At 46.4% G+C, this 21099-nt stretch overlaps 2 protein-coding genes across 4 annotated transcripts in view; one reads left to right on the top strand and one right to left on the bottom strand.

The window, feature by feature from the left end:
* POLR1A (RNA polymerase I subunit A) overlaps positions 1–15891 on the bottom strand; it is a 34198-nt gene extending 18307 nt beyond the window's left edge. Inside the window, exons 1-16 of one of the 2 annotated variants that reach the window (XM_077315542.1) lie at positions 15736–15891; positions 15153–15357; positions 13538–13687; positions 13351–13461; positions 10826–10911; positions 10579–10688; positions 9292–9378; positions 8517–8619; positions 8237–8399; positions 7206–7379; positions 6920–7042; positions 5667–5894; positions 4338–4592; positions 2909–3100; positions 1373–1522; positions 449–632 (exon numbers count right to left, since the gene is read on the bottom strand). In XM_077315542.1, the coding sequence (XP_077171657.1) occupies positions 449–632; positions 1373–1522; positions 2909–3100; positions 4338–4592; positions 5667–5894; positions 6920–7042; positions 7206–7379; positions 8237–8399; positions 8517–8619; positions 9292–9378; positions 10579–10688; positions 10826–10911; positions 13351–13461; positions 13538–13687; positions 15153–15357; positions 15736–15809 (2395 nt within the window). In that variant the 5' untranslated portion in view covers positions 15810–15891. Of the gene's footprint in view, positions 1–448; positions 633–1372; positions 1523–2908; positions 3101–4337; positions 4593–5666; positions 5895–6919; positions 7043–7205; positions 7380–8236; positions 8400–8516; positions 8620–9291; positions 10543–10578; positions 10689–10825; positions 10912–13350; positions 13462–13537; positions 13688–15152; positions 15358–15735 lie in introns of those variants that run through there. The other variant, XM_077315543.1, reaches the window with a different exon arrangement.
* The window catches only part of PTCD3 (pentatricopeptide repeat domain 3), a 30917-nt gene continuing 25602 nt past the window's right edge, over positions 15785–21099 (top strand). For both annotated transcript variants that reach the window (XM_077315547.1, XM_077315546.1), the window contains exons 1-9: positions 15785–16004; positions 16299–16348; positions 16578–16650; positions 17432–17477; positions 17855–17923; positions 18650–18754; positions 19588–19711; positions 20100–20218; positions 20894–20967. In XM_077315547.1, coding sequence (XP_077171662.1) covers positions 15808–16004; positions 16299–16348; positions 16578–16650; positions 17432–17477; positions 17855–17923; positions 18650–18754; positions 19588–19711; positions 20100–20218; positions 20894–20967 — 857 coding nt within the window. In that variant the 5' untranslated portion in view covers positions 15785–15807. The remainder of the gene's footprint in view (positions 16005–16298; positions 16349–16577; positions 16651–17431; positions 17478–17854; positions 17924–18649; positions 18755–19587; positions 19712–20099; positions 20219–20893; positions 20968–21099) is intronic.

A 21099-nucleotide genomic window follows, 5' to 3' on the forward strand; every position in this document is an offset into this window, starting at 1 on the left:
AAATGCTTTGCATTCTGCTCCAGCAACCCAGGAAGCAGGGCCTCACCCAATGTAGAACTACCCTGAACAACAAGGATGGTGTAATGCCTCGCCCTGTTTAGAGGCCAATGGCACCTGAAAGGCTGAGCTTATGCAAACAGGGTCCTTTTCATTGAGAATAGTTCTTAATACCTGGTTTTAACCTGCCATTTATTCTCATCTGGGAGTCATGTTCTTATGGCACAGGAGAAACTGAAGATCTTGTGCATTATCCTTTAAAAAGCTTGTTTGCCAGCTCAAAATAAATATATATATATTGGTTAATAATACATTAAAGCACTGCTTTCCCCCAGGAAGGATTATGGTTGCTGTAGCAAGACTTTTACTATGGATGACTTTAGGTTCACGGCAATCATTTAAAAGTTATAGATTATTAAAAACATTTCATGAGGCACCCTGAGCTCCTCACCCATTGTGAAGCCCCGGTAGAGCTGCAAGTAAGCTGTGAAGAGACGGGCCAGAGACGTCAGCACCTTTCCACTTGTCTCCCCGCCATAGACCTCGTGGCAGCAGTGGACCAAACCGTAGGCAGAGCTGCCGTAATGAGCTTTGTCCAACACCCCACACAGCAGCTCCCCGTTCTGGATGATAACCTAGCAGGCACACAAAAGGTAAGTTAGGACTGGCACCACACCCCGAAGGAATCACACCGTCCTACGGACATGTATGCACACTGATTTCTTCTACAGAACAAAGAACAAATTGGTTAAGGCCCATCAGCTATGGTTGGGCCACCACACGAATGACTAATGACCAAATGCATACTCCAGCTTCCTATGACAGGCTGAGACCTCCCTGGATGGAATACTCCCTTCTATTTTCTGTTTTCCATCTCTCCTCATCATCCTAGTTTAGAGCTGGGTTACTTCATCGGTTTAAACCGGATGGCAACATCACTGATGAATTTTAATGTGCAGAATAGTTTTAATTCAATTTTATGATATTATATCATCAAACCTGTGAATTACTAAATTTTTGCACCCTACCCTGAAATGACTTGGTCACAAGGGGGTGGTATAGCAATTGAAACATAAAGGGACATTACAACGAATAAACTTGGCCCCACAGCATAAATGCTGCTCCACAGGGACAGCTCAACCACTCGTCCCCCTGGGAGCCAGGCTTAAGGGGGTGGCAGGTGACAGTGGATGAGCGATAGGGTTGTGAGTGTCCTGCATGGTGCAGGGGGTTGGACTAGATGACCCATGAGGCCCCTCAGGCTGGGTGTTTCATGGAACTTGCTTTACTGCTCTTTGGCTATGCAAACCCCTGCAACCTATAGCTAGCCTTGGCAAAATTGGGAATCCTACACCTGATGGACGCCTGACCATACCTGAGATTCACACATCAAGTTGAGACTGGAGGAGTAACTGCTGGGCCCAGATGCTTTCACCCAGGCTTTCCCATCAATTTTAGCTCTCCCTGACAAATTCAGGGGAGGCCAGTCCTCTGGAATGACATTGGCCAGCAACGTGGAAACAACCTGTTATAAAATAACAGAAGACCCATATCAGGACCTCTCATTTGCCTAATCTGCAATTGTCTGACCGAGCATGGCAGATGGTGAAGGGTCAGGGTGTCAGTTAAGGATCTGAGAGGCCCAGATGCAAATCCCCAGTGCGCCATGAAGCCCTTTGAGTGACCTGGGGTTACTCACTCTCTCCCTCAGCTTAGCCTTCCTCAGAGGGTAGTTATGAGGGTAAAGGGGAGGAAGAGGAGGGAGAATTGTTTTTTTCTGTGGGTGGAGAAATCCCTTTCCCTCAGGATGTCCCAGTCCTTGTGGCAGCTGTCTAGTAATGTCTCTTCCTTTTCCCACCTATGCCTTTTCCAGAATAGGCAGAACAGTAGAGGCACAATGGCATCAGTTTAATCATGCAGGATCCAAGGCCTGTTCCTAATGCTAAGTTTGTGTCATGCTTGTATTGTGTTTTCAGAGGAGCAGAAAAGGGGATGTGTGTGATATAAGGGTCATAAAGACAAGGTTTCACTCCCTCAAAAATGTATGATGACTTCATTGAAAAACAACCAACCTCAGAAAATATTGTTCTGTGCCTGCACACACGCCCCCGCCGCAGTTGGGGTCGCAGCCAAAAGGAGGTTGAGAACCGCTGTCTTAATACAATTGGTTTTACCTATTTGCAACTTTTATTGTTTCCTGCTCCTCAGATGGCAAAAAGAGAGAGATGCAGTTTGCAGTACTACTTCCTTGCACACAGCCGAGGCATTTGTACCTCAAAGTTTCACAAGTATGCAAAATAGTACAACTTTATATGTCAAATATTTATTTATATGTCAAATAAATCATAAATAACATAACACGAAGCAGTCCAGAAACTGGAAATATCCGCTGGTCCAGGTTGCTGTTAAGGGCTAGACAGAGAAATCACAAACCCTCTGTGCTGAAAGAACTACTCTGTCTCCTCACTGGCTACCGTGGGCTGCTTCTTGTTTACAAGGCCCTCAATGACATGGGGACAGGGTACCAGAAGGACCACTTCCTCCTCCTAAAGGATCCAGCCCACCAACAAAACCTTTGCCCCAAACCACATTCTCCATGCCCTGATGGGTGCGCCAGCACACAGGGCCTTTTTAGTGATGACACCTTGCCTGCAGAATGCCCCTCCCCCACGTAGCACTCTTGGAGGCACCAGGCCCAAGCACTTCTTTTGGCTTTGCGATGCAGACTGCCCTTGGCATTGCACAAATCCTGTTTGGGTTGGTATCCTGTGTTTATACAGTTGGAAGGCATTTTGCCTTGGTTCGAAATGACAGTGCTTCATTAGTTAACATGACCAATTTTGCCTGTCACTTCATTTGCCTAAAGCCCCCCTACTGAACGCCAAACACACAGAACGTCTTGTGACTTTACCTGCTTTCCTGTCCACAAATGCTGTGGTTTTATAATAGCTGGAGGCAGAAGCTTTACTCTTCCCTTTTTGTCGGTCAGCCCTTGATACACCAGCTCCACATACTGCTCTCGGGTAAAGAAGCAACCCCGCCTGGTCATACTGGTCCCAGAGACCATGTGATCTTGGATCAGACCTGCTAACGGCTTCCCATCCTGAGAAAGAAAGAAAGAAAGAAAGAAAGAAAGAAAGAAAGAAAGAAAGAAAGAAAGAAAGAAAGAAAGAAAGAAAGAAAGAAAGAAAGAAAGAAAGAAAGAAAGAAAGAAAGAAAGAAAGAAAGAAAGAAAGAAAGAAAGAAAGAAAGAAAGAAAGAACATACTGAAAATCCCACAGCTTGCTAACTGAGGAGATAATACTTAGAGATGCCACAGCTGCGAGGCAACCGCACCAAAAGGGAGCAAGATGCCCACAGAGATCCTTCCACAGTGGTTCTGTTTACCACACAACCATCCTATGCACACTGGCAGTCTGTATAGGGGGCAAGCCTAGGGGAAGGGGTGGTCTGTGCTTTAACGAGAAAGTGCGCACTGCAGAGAAGCAGATCGCAAGAAAAACACCATAAAAGTGACAAAGCATTATTTTAAGGCCGTCTGCAGCATGGGCCCTGCCTAAGTGGAGGACCACTTGTTTCCTTATGCCCCCCGGAGGGCTCTTTGCTCTGCAGGTATGAATCTGCTGGTGGTCCCAACAAAAAACAGCAGGAAGGATGCGCACCTCTTTTGCAACACTCCTCAGAGAAGCACACAACAGAGCACGATGGGAGCTGGAAGAGCAGGGAGTGGGACTCTATCTGTGGCAAAGAGGAGATGGAGCTGTGAGAAACCGATGCTCTTTACCCCTTGATGCTGGATAGGGGCTGTGTGCCTAAGTCCCCGTGGGGGGGGGGGGGGGAGACAGGCCAAAGGGCAACGCTGTGTACTCCCAGTGTTTACTTACTTGTCCCATGGCCTGTGTGTGTCATGTAGCCAGGAGATCCTAGGACTGTCTGGCAGCCAGGCAAGGGGTGTCTGGAGGTTGTTCGCCATTGCCCACCTCTGCACCATGACCCCCCCCCTCCCCTTAGAGGCCTCCCATCCGAGTTCTAGCCAGGGTTGACCCTGCTCTGGGATCAGGCTTGCCTGGGCTCTCCAGGTCAGGTGTAGTGCCAGTGGGCAAAGTGAAAAAGAGAAATTTGCGACCTTGTGAGCCAACTGAAATGTGGAACAGGTGTCTTTAAAACAGAGAGAAGCTAACCAAGACAAGAGAACTTTGGGAACTGTTTTGGAGACTGGCGGTAGAAAAGTACTGCAATTAATTTAATGACTTCTTGTGCTGCTTAGGAATCCAACCACCAACCCTCAAGTTTGCTAAGTTACCACCCATCCAGATTTGCTCTGTGGTTAAATGATTTACCTTTGGGACGAGATACTGCTCGTCCGTACAAGCCAAGATATAGGCCTCTGCTCGGCCCAGCTCGTTCTGAGGGAAGTGAGCATTCATTTCGTCCCCATCAAAATCAGCGTTGTAGGCCTTGCAGTTGGCATAGTGGAGCCTCAGGACCTTCTCTTCGGGCAGGATCCTGGCTCGGTGCGCTTGGATGGAGGGCCGATGAAGGGTGGGCTGGCGATTCAGCAGAAGGACATCTCCATTTCTGATATGGCGGCACACCTAAGGGAGACTTAAGTTCAGACACAGAACAAATTCTTTTCCTGGAGGGTTTGAGAATTGTTATGTATAGAATAGAAAAAGTGAACACCCAGAGAGCAGTGAACAAACAGAACAGCAAAACAAAGTTTGAATCCACTGGCACCGTTGATTCTAGCTGTGTACCCTTACGTTTGAGAGGCAGAGTCTCTGCTAACTGCTCTAAGTATTTCACAATTACAGATATGTCTGCCCATACTTCTTCTGTTTTGACATATTTATTTCTTTCACTATGTTTTCCCCTGGAACTGAACCCAAACATATGGTAACTCTATATACTAAGTTTGTTCGCAACTAACAACAATGCATTCCTTGATGCGACGAAGTGGCGGATAAGCCTATTGCAGAGGCACAACGATGGGTCTGCAACAGTGGTCCCCAACCCCCGGTACGGAGACCGGTACCGGTCCGTGGATCAGTCGGTACTGGGCCGCAGCTCCTCCTCGTCCTTCTCCCTGGCTGCTTCCTCGGGGGCTGCTCTGCCACTCTGCCACTGGCTCACCTTTGGTGCTCTCCAGCAGTTGCCATGGCTGGGGCTCCCCCTCGGCGTGGCACTGCGTGGCACTGCGCAGCTGCTGCTGGCAGCACCCCAAGCAAGCAGCGAGAAGTCAGGGGCACCGGTGGGAAAGCCAGTGGAGCAGGGGCTCAGGCGGCGGCGTCCTTCGGCAAAAGACTACGCCCCCCCCCCCCGGGGCCTCAGTAAAATTGTTAAGCGTTGACCGGTCCCCGGTGATAAAAAGGTTGGGGACCACTGGTCTACACAATCCCATAAGGACACCGAACAATGGCACACGTAGGGAAAGGCAGACAAATCCCCTACACTATTCATAATCATACAGTTGCGCTACTTTTAATCCTTGTCACTAAATATCTCTCATATATCTCATCCAGGAAACAGTCTGAAAGCATGGCATAAATAAAAGTAGCAAGAGAAGGATCTGGCAGAACTTGGACTACAGCTTCAGCCAAGCCATGCCTCCAGAGCAGAACTGCCAAGCTACTTCCCCCACCCCCTGGCCCCCAGCAGTCAAAGCTCACCGTTTTCACCCCCAGCTTTGGGGTCCCAGTGGCGGGAGTTAAAAGTTGCTTGGCTATGGCTTCTCTTTGGGTCTGGCTGGCGGCACTCAAGATGGTGCGAGAGCCGTCTTCGTTGATGACCATGGAGGCGCCTGGATGCACCCCAGGCCCGTTCATAACTGCTTGCCTCAATTCCTGGACGTTCCAAGGAGTGACCGGCTGAGGATAGGTCAGTTTGGTGGCAAAGACCTGTGAGCAAGGAAAAGCACCCAGTTGCCATGCAGGCTTTTCACTGCGGATCGTGGCCACAACCCGTCCCCTGAGGGAGGACTTAATCCGTTATTGGACTCCACAGTGCAGTTGCCTCTCTGTCAGCCAGCCAGCCAGCCAAATACAACTCACTGCCCTAGCCACAGGTATCTTACCTCTCACCAAGGTTCTTGTGTGGGCTAACAAAGTTATAATATCATCAAACCAACAAATCATTACAAAGGTCAAAAGAATAAAGCAGGAATAGCTGTATCTACAGAAAATATTGCAAAGGCCAAAACACCACCAGGCATTTGGTGGAGGCCAGATCAAGAAGATCGGGTCCCTCCCTATACAGGCCCTATTTGACAATCATCTGGGCAGAAGTTACGCCCCAAAACGGTGGTTGGGGGCTGTGGGTGGCTGCGGTCAGGTGTGCAAAGACAGGTGGGGAGGATTAGACTAGTTTTATCACCAGTGCATGGGATTGTATAGTTTTCTTCTGTTTGTGATTTTGTCATTTTACTGTAAACTGTCATAAAGAAGAAGAAGAGTTGGTTCTTTTATGAACGGCCCAGGAGTGGCTGTCAACAAATAGAATAATAAATAAATAATAAAAACAGAAGCCCCCCATCTCACCACTTCTCTGGCAGAGCTACAATGAAGCCCTTGGGGGTCCAGCAGGTTCCTATGGGAGTTGGTGGTGTTTAGGAGGTCAGGGCCTGGTCAAATTACTCATCCAACAGGGAGTCCAGCAACAATAAGTATCACTGTCCCCCAAATGGATAAATTGGCTATGAGGCCTTCTAGCTTTTTGCAGGAACCCAGCTTTAGAGCTTTCCCCAAAGACAGCTGTCCGGCCTCTGCTCAAAGCCCTCCAGGGAGGGAGCCCCCCCCCCCAAGGCCCAGCTCCCTTTAAGGCCTTTAAGAGAGCTAACCAGAACAACCCTGGAAGCTCTAAAGCCACACACCCCAAACCTCCCCATGGACAAGCCAGGTCCTCCACTCCACCACTTGCCTCTTACCAGAGGAACGCCGATCTCATGGGTCCCAATGTACATGTCGGGGCAGATAACTGATCGAGCAGCATAATCCACCCGCTTGCCCATCATATGCTTGCGGAACAGGCCCTCCTTTTTCTCCAAAATCTTCAGTCACACATTAATGAAATGAAAAAGACACACATTAAGAAGGCCACGCCACTGTCACCATCCCAACTGGAAATGCCTGCTTCTAGTCTAGGAGAGGAATATTTTTTAGAAAAACCTTCAGATTATTCTTCACAACTTTGTTATTTCTCGCAGCTCTCACCTGACGCACACCAGGGAATTTTTCAGACATAAGCTTGTCCATGTCGCTGTCAAACAGAATATTCACATGGCTCTGAAGGCGAATCCAGATGTTGTACAGCTTGTCTGCCATTGTCTGCCCAGGGATGGTGGTCAAGACTGAACGGTCCAGGGGCTCCAACAGCTGCTCTGCTGGCTGGGGAACACACACCAAAACGTCAAAACAACAAAACAGGGGAGTGGGGCGAGGCAGGGGAATTGCAGCCCCAGTCCTGGCAGTCAGCAACATGCAAATAACAGAAGGCCCTACAGGGCCCAAATGGCATTAAAGGCAACAGAGAGAGCTTCTGGGAGGCTGATTTAAAGGGAAAGTTGTCTCTGTGCATCACTGTCCTGCTTTTAATTTAAATCCGATCAGCCATTGCATGCAAATAAAAGGGGGGGGGGAGAGAAGTGCACCACAATGAAGTCCATTAAGGTCAAAAGTGTCTCTCCCATAGCATCTTCTTCACTGGCACTAAAAGATCATAGGGGAAAAAACCACCACTATTCAATGGATTGGATCTCCATTGAGATTTCCGATTTCCACAACTCTCCCTTCTCACGGCAAACCATCGCGTCAATCCTCCAGGGAACCAACCTCCCTCCCCCAGCAGCATTTTGTGAAGATCCACTGGCTGCAGTGGGGAGGGGGAAGGACAGCTGCATTCTGCCATCAGAAAATGCAGCCAGGATCCAACCCGTAATTTAACAGCTATACTGATCTTCAACAGAGTATGTTTCTATAAAAAAAACATGGTTTTAGCGGTGTTTGTGCTTTTTCTGCCCCTGGGCAGTGGTGTCATTTTCTCTGTTAATGTTCAATAGGTGGGACAGAACAGCCCTATCAGTGCTGTGGCGAGCCCAAGGCCACCCAGCTGGCTGCCTGTGGAGGAGGAGCGGGGAATCAAACCCAGCTCGCCAGATTAGAAGTTCGCAATCTGATCACTACTACACCAACCTGGCTCTCACAGTATTTACTTAACACTGTGGGTACTGAAGTCTCCTTCTCACCTGCTGCCGGTCTCCCTCTTCACTTCGCACTGATTGTTTCAGATCTTGAGCCATGAAGGCCAGAAGTTTCCGTGCCACCTGGGCATCTTTCATGACAGCTTGCATGTTCACTGTCTGCCCGTTTGCAAACATCTGGTCTCCAACACAACTCACTGGGCGATACCTATATTAGGGCACGCGAGTTACAAAGAGGTCAGCGATGCCCCCTTTCTATAACGGATGAAATCTCAAAAAAAGAGAGAAAAGAAGTTGGGAGAAATCCAAGACAGCATGTCATTACCTACATGGCGGAACAACAATTTTATCCAGGAAGAACATCTCAGGATTGAAGCTTGTATCTCCACTGGCCATCATACCACAGAAAAGTTTGCTGAGGAAAAAGCCTGGAGAGAACAATCACAAAAAGGTTAGGTGACCTGATGTACTCCATCCAAGCCAGACAATGTCTCAGTCCATAAAGCCACGGCCAGTTGATGCAAGAGACATCCAGGAACCAACAATGAATATAAACTGCACACATAACGCAGGCACAGAAATACTGGGCTTACCACAATTTGTCCACAATTTGTGTCCACAATTTGTGATTTAAACAAAAAAATTGTGCTTTAAACTGTGTTTTATTATTGTATTTTATTTTATTATTGTTGAGAACCACCCTAGGCACTCTTTCTCAAGACTCCCTGCCAGGTGAAGAAGGGCTGCCGCAGTCTCTGTCTAGTCTAGAAGAGCAGAATGTTGAAATGCAGGCAGCGTTTCCGGTAGAGCAACAGCAGCAGCAGCTTTCTTGGTTTGTTCTAGACTCTAGAGGGCCCGAAAATCAAATGTTGGTGCTCTTTCACAATAGTTATTAAAGCAAATATATCTCGTCTCTACCACAAGAAACACCCTCCTCCTTCCAGAAGCAAGGAATGCCCCAAAGGCAGAGAAGCCAAACCAACCACGGACAGGAAATCATACAGCATGATGGCCAGATGCCCCGGACAAACGTCTCAAAATACCTTCTTGGACATTCACAGGCATGAATGAGAGGCCACAGTAGAGCCCACTGTCTTTACCTTCATTCTTCCACAAAGCTTCAATATGTTCTTTGGCAGTGCGGGGTGTCAGGTAACCACGTTTTCCCAGCTGACCTTCATCTATGGCTAAGGAATCAAAAGTCATGTTAACTAATGAAGCACTGTCATTTCGAACCAAGGCAAAATGCCTTCCAACTGTATAAACACAGGACACCAACCCAAACAGGATTTGTGCAATGCCAAGGGCAGTCTGCATCGCAAAGCAACACTCTCAGAAGGCAAGCATCCACGTACATCACCAAGGACACCTGAGAGGCCATTTCAGGTTAAATGCCCAGGGAAATTACTTGGCCAAAATGTGCATATAGTATCTGACCTCCCTGGCATAAGAGTGGTGGAGGAATGTTACTCAGTGCAAACATTTCTGCTGAAGTCATGTAATGGGAACAGAAAAATACACTGCCAATTTGATTTGACCTTCAATGGCTCATTTTTGAAGTGTTTAACAACCAGACAGGGATTTCTGTCTTTGGCTGGATACACACAATTAAATGCTGCTCTGCTGCTGGCCATGGAGATTAAAGGAACTTTTGTATTGAGAAGCAGCGAGCCTTTGTAGCACACTGCCGGGAGGCCATGTCTGGGGAAGTACTTTGCCTCTATGTCATTTTGGTTTCCCTCCAGGGGAATGGATTGGCTGCTGCACATAACTGGATACTGAACTGGGTGGCCTACTGGTCTGGCTCAGCAAGGAGCCTCTTCTGTGCATGGCTTCCCATTTGGACATTTTATTTCTTACATTCTTAAATGTGTATTCTGTTCTGTCTTGAGTGACTCGAGTTATCAACCTGTTCCTCCCATGAGTGCCAGTGGGGTGCCAGAAGAGCACTTGGGAGGTCCAGGTTCAAATCCTTGCTCTGCCAGAGAAGCTCGCCAGATGACCCTCATCCTCCCCGACCTCCCCAAGGTATCACTGTGAAGATAAACTGGAGCTGGGGAGAACAATGTTGCTCACCACTCTGGGTCTACACAACAGGGGAAAAGCAGAGCATAAATATCAAAATGAAAACAGATGCATTAACTCAGTTCATAACAGAATCAGTTTCAACTGAGTGCCTCCCCTTCCAAGGCATTGTGTGAAGCTGTGCCGTGGCACACACACACACACACACACAAAACAGTTTTCCAAAGGAAAAATATACACTGGCAGCCGTTTCAGTTGACCTCTTCTTTCAGAGGTACAAGAAGGATTTAAAGTGAAATGTGGAAACATCCATCAAACACTATAGGGCACATTCTAGTGTAAAGAAATGTAAAATATCATACCTGCTGATTCCTCCAGAATCATTGGTTTGCCTGACTTTTGCCTTACCACAGTAGCGCAAGTCACAGTGAGTTTGCTATTATGCTCTTTGCGGACGAGGGATCTCGCAGCTCTTCAGAAGGAAGGGAAACAATATTGCAACAATTCAGATGACAGGCAAACTCCTGGCCTTTATTAACATTTATTATTAAGAAGGAGAGAAAGGCCTACAGAAAGCGAAATGGTATCTGAGCAAAGTTCTGCACTCACTTGCAGTTGGGACATCTCTTTGAACTTGTGTGCAATTTCCAAAACTGGGAGATCAGTTTACTTCTACACTCGCATATGTTTTTTACCTAGAAAAGCCAAATGAAAGCCACAAAATTAAAGGCTAAAGAAATAAGGTTAAAATCCTGGAAACTGCTAACTAAATTAGCACTGCTAGCTAGTATTATTTTGACTGCAATGATGACATTTTAGAACACAGTATTTCCTTCATTTGAGATCATATGATAACACTGCATAAACCCTGGCTGTGACCGACTCAACTGACAGAATCGAATGGCACAAGGTCTGCACAGTCCACCCTGAAAAGAAGAATTCATTCCTCATGACACACAGCCCAGGCTCTGCGAAGTCTCCTGGTACTTGTTCCTCCCTGCACGTTAAAAAGCAGGTTCTTTCTTGGAAGGAGAAAGCCTGCTCTGAACTAGAAACTGCCTGCCACTTCTTCGAAAGGGAGACCTGAAATCAAATCCTTATCCATGGTTCCTCTATATATTTGTGAAACAACATGGGGGTGGAACGTGTCCAGCTGTCCAAGTTGGAATAGGGCCAATCAGGGTGCAGCCAGCAAAGCTGTCCCTGCTCCTGCAGCTCCCACCCTCTGTCCCTCTTTGCTCTCAGACACGCCTCACTGCCTGGAGCCAGCAGCAGGTAAGGGGAGAGGGCCCTGAGCAAAGGGTCGTGGTGGAAGGCCTGCTAACTAGGGCCTCCGGCCTGCTGACTGCCTAAGGAACTCTGTCCTGGGCCTGCTAACGAGCTGCTCGGCCCCCACCTGCCCCCCTTGATCCGGCTGCGAGCTGCAGCCCAAAGCCACGTTAAGCTGCCTGGCCAGGGGAGGGGACCCTTTCAAGTCCCGTTCTTAGGAACTTTGAAGTTAGTGGTAAAATAAAGCCTAGCCTGGAAAAACACCCAGGGGCATCAAATTCTCTGCTCTGCCTGACTTGTTGCCCTCCAATGTCCCAAAGTCCCTGGAAGTGCCTTACACGCAGTGTAATCCTGGAAACAAAAGACCAGGCAAAAGGAAAGAGAGGTGCGGGGCTGCAGCACACTGTGAGTGAAAGCACGCTCAGCCGAGGCTAAGACTCTTGGCGGACTTCGTGAGGGGATCTTTGAGCAGCCACCTTGTGCACCTCCGCAACACAGAGGCAGTGCCGGTGATGATGGCTCCACACAGAGTGGCTGACCACCCCTGCAGGAGAAAGCACCAAAGGCTTGCAGGAGGGAAGGAGACAAAAGCTGGAGTTGCCTGACAAGGAGGAACACTGCTACTTTTGCTTGTGACAGCCGACAGAACAGATGGCGAGGTCACCTGTCAAAGGGCAGAGTCCTCTGTGAGTAGGCCCCAAGAGTCTACCAGAGGTCTTGGAAGCACCAGCCATTATGCTGGAGGCTACCAGGCTTAGAGCAGAAGGAGGGAAGTTCAATTCTAGCTCTCTGTGTGGGACTCAGAATAAAGGAAGCACCCACTTACCTTTAGAGATGATGCACAGAGAGGCACCAGCCAAGGAAACTGTCAGCTTGCACAGTCTTCATGTGAGCAAATGAAGCTGCTTCATGCTGAGTCACACCAAGCTCAGTACTGTCTACTCTGATTAACTGCAGCTCTCTAGAGCAGGGATTCCCAACCAGGAGTCTGTGGGCACTCCAGAGGGGTCCGCAGGCTTTCGCCTACTGCCTTAATGGACTTGGGCGCAAGCTAGGGGGGGGACTGGCCACCTCCACTGGGAGAATAGGCTGCGGATGTAAAAATCACAGGAGGGGTCAGTTGTGCCACAGTATGTGAGGCCCAGGCTGCCTTCTCAGCTCCTGCCCTCCTTGCCAGCCAACATGAGGTGGAGTCACCAGAATGGCAGTAAAGGCGGGGAGAGGAAGCAAAAGGAAGGCAAAGTGTGCAGGTGGTGATGTCACTTCTGGTGGGTGTGGCAGGGAGGCATAGCCAGCTGACATTGCTTCTGGGGGTCCTCAAAGCCTGAAAAATTATTTCAGGGGTTCCTCCATGGCCAAAGAGTTGAAAAAGACAGCTCTGGAGTCTCATGCTGAAATCTTTCCCATCACCTACTGCCTGGTCTTGAGATGCCAGAGAGGGCTCCTGGGACCTCCTGCATACTGAGCAGATGCTCAGTCACTGAGGCACAACCCTCTCCCCACTGGTCATGGGCACCTGGAATGTGGCCTTGAAAGGAAAGGAAATGGAAGTTTAAGCACCATGTAAGGAGGATTCAGTGGTAGTGGATGTGTTACTAGTGGTTAATCTCCAAAATTGCTAAATGAGAGTACAAGATCCTACAGGAGCTGCCATGTCAAGAGATAAAACAGCAACCTCTTCCTGCTGACAAAGGCTGTTTAGGGTCAAGTTTAAAACCGGCACTGGTAAAGATAAAGTGGTACCCCTTCTCCTGACATCAGGATAAACAACTGTAGGTAAATCCAAATTCCCAGTTAGTCTCAAATCATTTCCCAGTTCTCTTACATAACAGAATAGTTTATAATACTGGATTTTTCTTACTTACATGATGTGAACCTTGATCTGTTAGCTGATTATTTTGTAGAATTTCTCTTGTGTGTTGGCTTAACATTTCTTCTATGTCTGTCTCAGGTGCGCCTGCATTTTCCTCTAAAAACTGAAAGAAAATGTAAATGAGCATTCTTCTGCAGATGTTCTCCAACGATGTACAAAAGGAGAGCATCAGAACCTACCCTGCTCAGGACAGCCTCAAGTTCAGCAACGGCTTCAAGCAGGCCAGCTTCCAAGAGCTTCAGCTGGTTCAGCAGTAAATGAATCACAGCCCGTGGACATGTCAGGTGGCAACAGCTCAAGCAAGAACCTCGTATCAGAAGGAATAATTTCTGGAAAAGGTAATGGCACTTAATATTGACAGAACCTTTTTGATCTTAAGAGTTTCATGTATTTTATCTTTGTAAGAAGTCTGTGAAGTGTCACAGCTCAAAAACTCTTGGCATCAAATCTCGCATCATTAGGGATCTATTTGGGTGGACACTGAATTTCCTCCCATCATACCAATATCTGCAGACTTATTTACAAACTAAATGTAAAAATTAAATTAGTTTCTTTGCATGCTTAACAGTGCTTCCTTTAGAATCTAAAAAGATCTAATGTTCTTCCCCAGATTAAATCAATTCAGTTCTGTTTTAGCCCTGGAATTATACCCATCAACAATGGAAGTATGGGAGGCTCCAGAATCCTTGAAAAGAAGATAATGATAAGAAGAATAGTGCATTTATTATATTATTATTATTATTATTATTATTATTATTATTATATAAGCTAAGATGCAGTACCACCCACTTGATTCAAAACACTTTAGAATATTTGACCATCTTTAACCCATGGATCAGTTGGCTTAGGAAGTTCCTGATGACATAATACCCAAATACCCTGGCTCCAACCACATTTAGAATCAGATAAGCAAAGCTGTCATGGTTGAATACAGCAGGAGAGTTCTCCAAGACATAGGACTGCACAAATGTGGGCCCAAGAACTTTATAGGTGATAATGAATCCCTTTAACTGATGGGCAATCAACAGATAACTGCAGAATGGATAGAGCATGCATTCTCCATCTAGTCTAGCTCCTGATAATCACCAAGTTGTGGGATTCCACATGAACAGGAGCTTCATATAGAATGCATTACAGTAGTGTAGTCCTGAAATCACTGTGGCACGGACCCAAGTGGCCCAATCGGCTCAATCAAAGTAGGGACCCATCTTCCAGGCTGAAGGAAGGTGGAAGAAAAAATGTGTTACTGCTAAATTATTTTTCAGTGGTAGTGCTGGGTCTAGAATAATCCCATTTGTGACACTTTGCAGATCTTGCAAGGGCCGGCTGGGCCCCATCGAATGTGGGAAGCACAACATCCTTTGTGGGCTCTATTTCCACAAACAGCACTACCTCCAGGTTGTCTGGATTCAGTTTCAACCGGTTCACTTTTAGCCAGTTGGTTAGCGGCTGAAGACTTCTGCTATATCACCACACAGTTCAATTAAGGAAATATAAAGTTGGGTGTCTTCAGCATATTTAAAGTATTCAACTTACTGGGGGCCTCTATATTTCATTTGAGGTGTGGTAGGAGAGGTCCTTCCAAGAGAAGGTTTACACTTGGGAAAGCAACATGCGTCCTGCTTACCTCACGTGGCTCTATTTCTTAGAAAGTACTTGAGTGGGACGAGAAGGCCATATGGGAGCAGCTTCCAGACTACTGCAGTTAACTCAGAGTCACCTTCTAACAATAATTTACACCTACCGCAATGAAGCAGCACAGCCATACATATCATAGAAGCCATTAACACTTACATCAAAAAAGAGCGGATTATAGACGGTGAGAGGCAGGTCTGTGTGACCCAGGTGGCCTGGGCAGTTGTGGAAGTCCTGTACACAAGTTGCACACACTTCTTTGTTGTCAAGGGGTCCCAAAGCCAAATCATACAACCCATTGGGTAGCACTGTGCCTGCGTTGTCCAGGAAACGAGGGTTGGTTATTGATTTTACACTCAGCTTCCTAAAAATAAAAAGACACATTCTTTGGCTGCACGTCCTTGAATCCTACAATATGTCAACTACATTCTAATCGTATGAACTGTTGCTACTTGTCAATTTAATACCAGACAATTTCAATTGCATTGCTTTTTACTTCCCTGACTCATTTTACCCCAGCTATGGTTCTAACACGGAGCCATTTATTCACTTATGGCCCGCCTTCCCCAATGAGAGCCTTCGGTTACGACTTCCATTTGAATAGTAAAAACGCCCACTCCACTGCCGCTGTTTTAATAGCAGCCGCATCCTCCTCCTCCTCCTCCCGCCAAGAGAAGCCCGCGAGGCGGAAACCAAGGCCCGGAGGGTCTGTCCCCCCGCCGCCCCTGCCGCCCCTCCTCACCCGATCTCCTCGGCCCGGTACACCCCGAACGACAAGCCGCTCAGCCGCCGCCACGGCCCCGCCGCCGCCGCCATGCCTGGTAGGGCGCACGCCGGAGAGGGGCCGCTTCCGCTTCCGGGCCGCGCTCCTGCTCTTCCGCTTCCGGCGGCGGCGGCGGGCGCCTCCTCGTCGTCGTCGTCGTCCCGCGCGATGGCGCTTCCCTGGCGGCAGCGCCTCGTGCTGCTCGGCGCGCAGGCCTCGCGGCCCAGACTCAGGACCGGGACCGGCAGGTGGGGAAGGCCAGGCTTGGGCCCCAGGGGAGCCCGTCTCCGCGGCCCCCCCCCTCAGCCCCCTCAGCCCCTCTTTCGAGGGAAGCGGGGGGGGGGGGAAAGCGGGACGTTTTCCTGTCAGCTTAGTTGGCCAAAAGCCTCCTTGAGGTAAATCCCCATCTGTGGATTTAGATATATGCAGATAGGCGCAGAGCGGGAAATAAAGATGCAAGATTTCATTGTGCCAAAACCTGCCTAAAACATACTTTTAAATTAGCCAATTAAACATTTTATTGTTGCCTTTGGTTTCCTTAGGTGCTGCTCGGGAAATGTAGGGCTACAGGAAAACTCCCCTGATTCTCAAGGTACGGTAAGGGGGAGAAGGCATGTTTTTAACTATTTGAAAATTGAAGAGATTCTCTGGAGATGGCTTCTTGGAGAGATTGCTAGGACCAGGCCCATTGGTGCAGCTGAACCAGTTTGCTTCTGATACATAATCCACACTGGACCTGATGTATTTTCTGTGTTCTTAATAGTTGTGGACATCACCTGTATCCTCTACTATTTAACATTTTATCCTCCCCTTTCATTAAGGAGTGTTAGAAGTGGCTAATATAAACAAGCTTGCTACAGAAGAAAGAATTGTTCTTCCAAGGAAGAAAACCTGGTGAGTTCTTCCAACCAATCATTCTTATCCATCCATGGTTCCTCTATATATTTGTGAAATGCCTCTGTGGGAAGGTGATTTTAAACTGCTTAGAGACGCCTGAGGCCTGCTGGGTGACAGTGGGCCATTCCCAGTTCTCTCAGAGATCTCAGCCTTTCCTCCCTCACAGGGTGTCTGTTATAGGGAGAGGAAGAAAAGGCAATTTTAAACTGCTTAGAGAAGTTGGGTGGGGGAGAGCCGGCGGCCTGGGTGCTGCGCAAGCACAACGTTTGCGTCAGCAGGGGGTGCAAACGCATGCATGTTTGCGTCCACTGGCGTGCCAGTGGCTGCGCCTGCCTCCCCCCCCCCCCACACACAGTGAGAAGCTAGCCGGGTCACTTTGGCAGCCGCTTCGCTCGTGGCCTGGCGAGCTTCTCGCTGCGGGGGGGGGGGGGAGGCAGGCGCGGCCACCGGCTTAGAGGCACCTGAGGCCTGCTGGGTTCTTGACACCTATCTCTCCACACTCATGCCCTCATTTGTCACCACACCACCACAATCCCCCACACAACACACCCATTCAACCTCATGCCCTTACAGACTGGACAACCCCTCCCCTTATTCTTCCATTGCCAAGCTCTCTCTATCATAATCACTCTCTTCCTTTCTGTCTCCCTCTCTCTTTGCTATTTCCCCCCCCCCCCGCTAGTGCCTTGTTGTATCTGCTACAATGGGCTTTAATTCTAGTATTTTAATAATATGTATATTGGAAAGCTTAATAAATAATAATTTCTCTTAAATATAGGGATAAATTGGCAGTCCTCCAAACTCTTGCATCCACAGTGCACAGGGTAAGTTTTGCTTAAGGTTATTTTATTCTCAGTGTTGCATCCACCCCAGTGTAAATAAAAATTATTGATGTTTTAGTGAAATAAATTGAGTCCAGTGGAACCTTAGATTAGAGATCAACCACATTTTATTCTACTCTTGTTTCTGCTGCTATTTTACAAACATAATTTGTATTGCTTTTTAAATGTTTAGACTTGTTCTCCCTGCTCCTAAGTGTACCATCTTTTAACAAATAGACCTTTCTGTTAACAAGACAGGTTTTTGATATTACTTAGATTTAAAAGAGCAATATTTTAACCTGAAATGCAGGAAGATGAGTCTGTGATGTGATCATCAGTATAGAGATTACCATTTAAACTTTCTCATCTTTTTTACATAGGATCCTACAGCTTCACAAGCAGTGTTTCAAGATGACCCCTATCTTATTCCTCGAACCAGTACTGAGTTTGTACGTAACGTTTTAGTGTTGGTTTTGCCAGGCACTTAAGAATATTGATTCTTTCAAGCCATGGTATCCTATGCAAGACATCCCCATTGTTTTTCAGACTGAAAGTTACCCAAGATTGGTTATTAAAACCCGTTACATGTTGAATTGTCTGGCAGTTAAGTTCTGCTAAGAGCCATTTCATGTATGCACTACTGGTCTCCTTGTATGCAACAAAACACATGTGGATTTTCATGTATTAATTGCAGAATAAATTGTTTTTCTACCTCAGGGACATAGGTTGAACAGCTAGTTTTGTGCCATAATTTCCACAGCACAATAAAAAAATCAGTGTATTTTGGTATTATTCATATCTGTTGGTTTTGTGTTAAGGCATTCTGTAAACTCTCTGTATATTGATGCAGTCCCCATCCTGCAAAAAGACTTTAGCTTCTTTGAAGATTCATTGCAGCAGCATCTGTTTCGAGAAATGCTTTGCGAAATCTGAGTTGAATGATTGAGATCTCAACAGTAATTTTAGTGGAAATCATTGTTAAATAATAGAGATTATGCAGAATAGTTCTGCACTACTAAGTGCAAGCCGTAAAATGAACTTTACTCACTTTAACATTTAGAGTTATGATAAAGAAGGCAGATGCTTTTGTTTCTCTCAGTACTCCTGGGTGTAGGATCATATTATTATGATAACTGTTTTTAGGAAAGGAACTAATACAAATGTTCTTCTTGTAGCGTTTGTTTTTCTTGTCGAAAGAGTCTGGGAAGAATGCAGCCAAATACATATTTAACACACATCCTAAATATTTTGCGAAGGACATCGCTGAACCTCATATACCAGTAAGCTTTTGTTTTATTCTTCTATTATTTTATTTGAAACATTTATTAGGTGTTTTCTTATTTCACAGAAGATATGTTTTTAACCTGATGCCTAAAAGAAAAGAAAATGAGCATCAGGCAGGTCGGGGAGTGGGGTGGTTCCAGCACTGAGCCTCGTTTCTAGTCATCCCCCTCCCATGCAGCAAGTTTGGGGGGGTGCTGCCTGCATGTGTATACATCGTGGCTACGGAAGCATCCTCCTTTACTGCAAAGGCCTTCTGCAGGGCAGGTTTCAACAACGGTGTATGTAAAGTTTGATCTCCCCAATGCTGTTGTTATTCAAGCTGTGATGTAATTGTTACTGATAGATTGTGATGTTCTGTTGAAAATTGTATAATGTTATGGACTGTTATAATGTTCCATGCAAATTTATGCAATGTGCCATGTAAACCGCACAGAGCCATAAAGAATGGGCAGTATAAAAAACCAAATCCAAATAAATAAGTGTGGCGCACATATCCCTGGGCTGGAGATATCAGTTGGCAGGCTAGATGGGATGGGAAGAAACATTTTCATGTGTATAATAGTAGGAAAATTAATCTAGCTGAGGGCTCCCAGGATCAAGTAATTTGTTGGCACAAATGTTGTTCAGAGAACTGACATTGCGTACAGTTTCTGAAGCTTTTGGCCTCAACAAGGAATGTCGTGACATATATGAAACCTTTTAAAAGAGTTCTGTGTGTAGTGTGTGTATATGAGTGTGTAGACATATATATTTGGAAAATTTCAGAAGAGTTGTTGGCTTTGCCCGAGAGAACCTAACATTGGTTGCCTTCTGCTCCTTTTGCTTTTAGTGCCTAATGCCAGAGAATTTGGAATTGCAACTTGAAGAAGTGTCAGAGGCGGCGCTGAAAGAGCGTATCCAGCTCAGAAAAGTGAATTCTGCTGTAGACATGTATGATCAGCTCCAACAAGCAGGTATCCCCCTGGCTGTGCCTCACAGCTGTCTCTGAGTCTCTTAGGTTGAATGTATTGAGTCACAGATCTACTTTTTAGGAAAGATTCTTTCAAAATGTCAATGCATTTCAAAAAGCAATCTTACCTAAACTCGGTTTGTTATTCTAGCAAGTCTCTTGAATCAGCTAAACATTTTCATTGTTGGATATTTTCATGATAATGCTTACTGATTTACTGCTAAATTACTCTCTTCTTATATATGTAGTCTAGTTATTTCCATTTCATTGTCTGAAGAAGTGTGAATTACACATTTAGCCATACATCATGAAGAGATGAAAACATACAAGTAAATTAGGTATAAGCGTAGAATACATCTAAATCAAACTGTTATTGGTTTTCCTGGCTTCAGGAGCTTCTGTATCTCTGGAGACCTCAAACAGCCTTCTGGATCTCTTATGCTTTTATGGAGACAGGGAACCTGTTCAGGCCAACCCTTCCACAGACAGCAGGGAATTGGAAGAACAACAGGTAAGAACAGGTAGAGAGGCACTGTTTCACTTATACTACTGAAAATAAAGACTTTCAAGAGGGTCAGGATATTTTAAAAATTTGTATGATCTGTATCATAATTATCTCAGAAACTGAACCTTTGGCAGGCTAGAGCAGGATTACTTACCTTTTCAAAGCTGACCTTCCTGTTTTCCCATTGAGAAAGTGCTACAGGTAAAGCCTCTTTAAACAAAGTATCCACTAGCCTGGTTTCTCTGGGTGCTGGTGCTTTCTGTTCTGAACCCATCGACTTTATTGGGGTCCCTCGAGTTTCTGTCTAGGAGGAGACAGAACATATATAACTTTATAAATCTCTATCCTTTCACCCTGCAGTTAACTTTTTTCCTCAACTGAAAAGTCCCAACCTTTTCTTCATAGGAAGACACCCCATTAGCCCTTGTTTTGTTCCCTCTTTGCTTCTATATCTCTTCATACTTGCTTACCTGGTGCATTGCTGGTTGGCTGTGTTTTTGCATGCCCACCCAGTATGGGGAGATCCGCTGGGAGCTCTTATCAATCCACTTTGGTTCTGTTACCCTCCAAAAATGGTGTCATCTGTAAATGTTAGCTACTGCTCTGTTTGCGTTCAATTCCAGGTAAGTTAAAAACAAATAACAGCAGACTGGCAAACTGACACTTGCAATCTTTTTGCAGGAGGAACGGGTGGAAGTGCGAAAGAAGAGAGGCAGCACATGGCGTACTTCTGATACTGCTTATATTACATGGAGGTATAAAAGTGGCACTGATGGTACCTTGAGACATAGTTGTATGTTCTGTATAAGGGAATCCTGAGCACTTCTTTAATCGTATCCATTAGTCAGAGTCCTGTAATCAAGCATGACTGAAAATGTATCTGCTCC

Source organism: Paroedura picta, chromosome 16 (genome assembly GCF_049243985.1).
Source record: "Paroedura picta isolate Pp20150507F chromosome 16, Ppicta_v3.0, whole genome shotgun sequence".
In the NCBI taxonomy this organism is placed as follows: Eukaryota; Metazoa; Chordata; class Lepidosauria; order Squamata; family Gekkonidae; genus Paroedura; species Paroedura picta.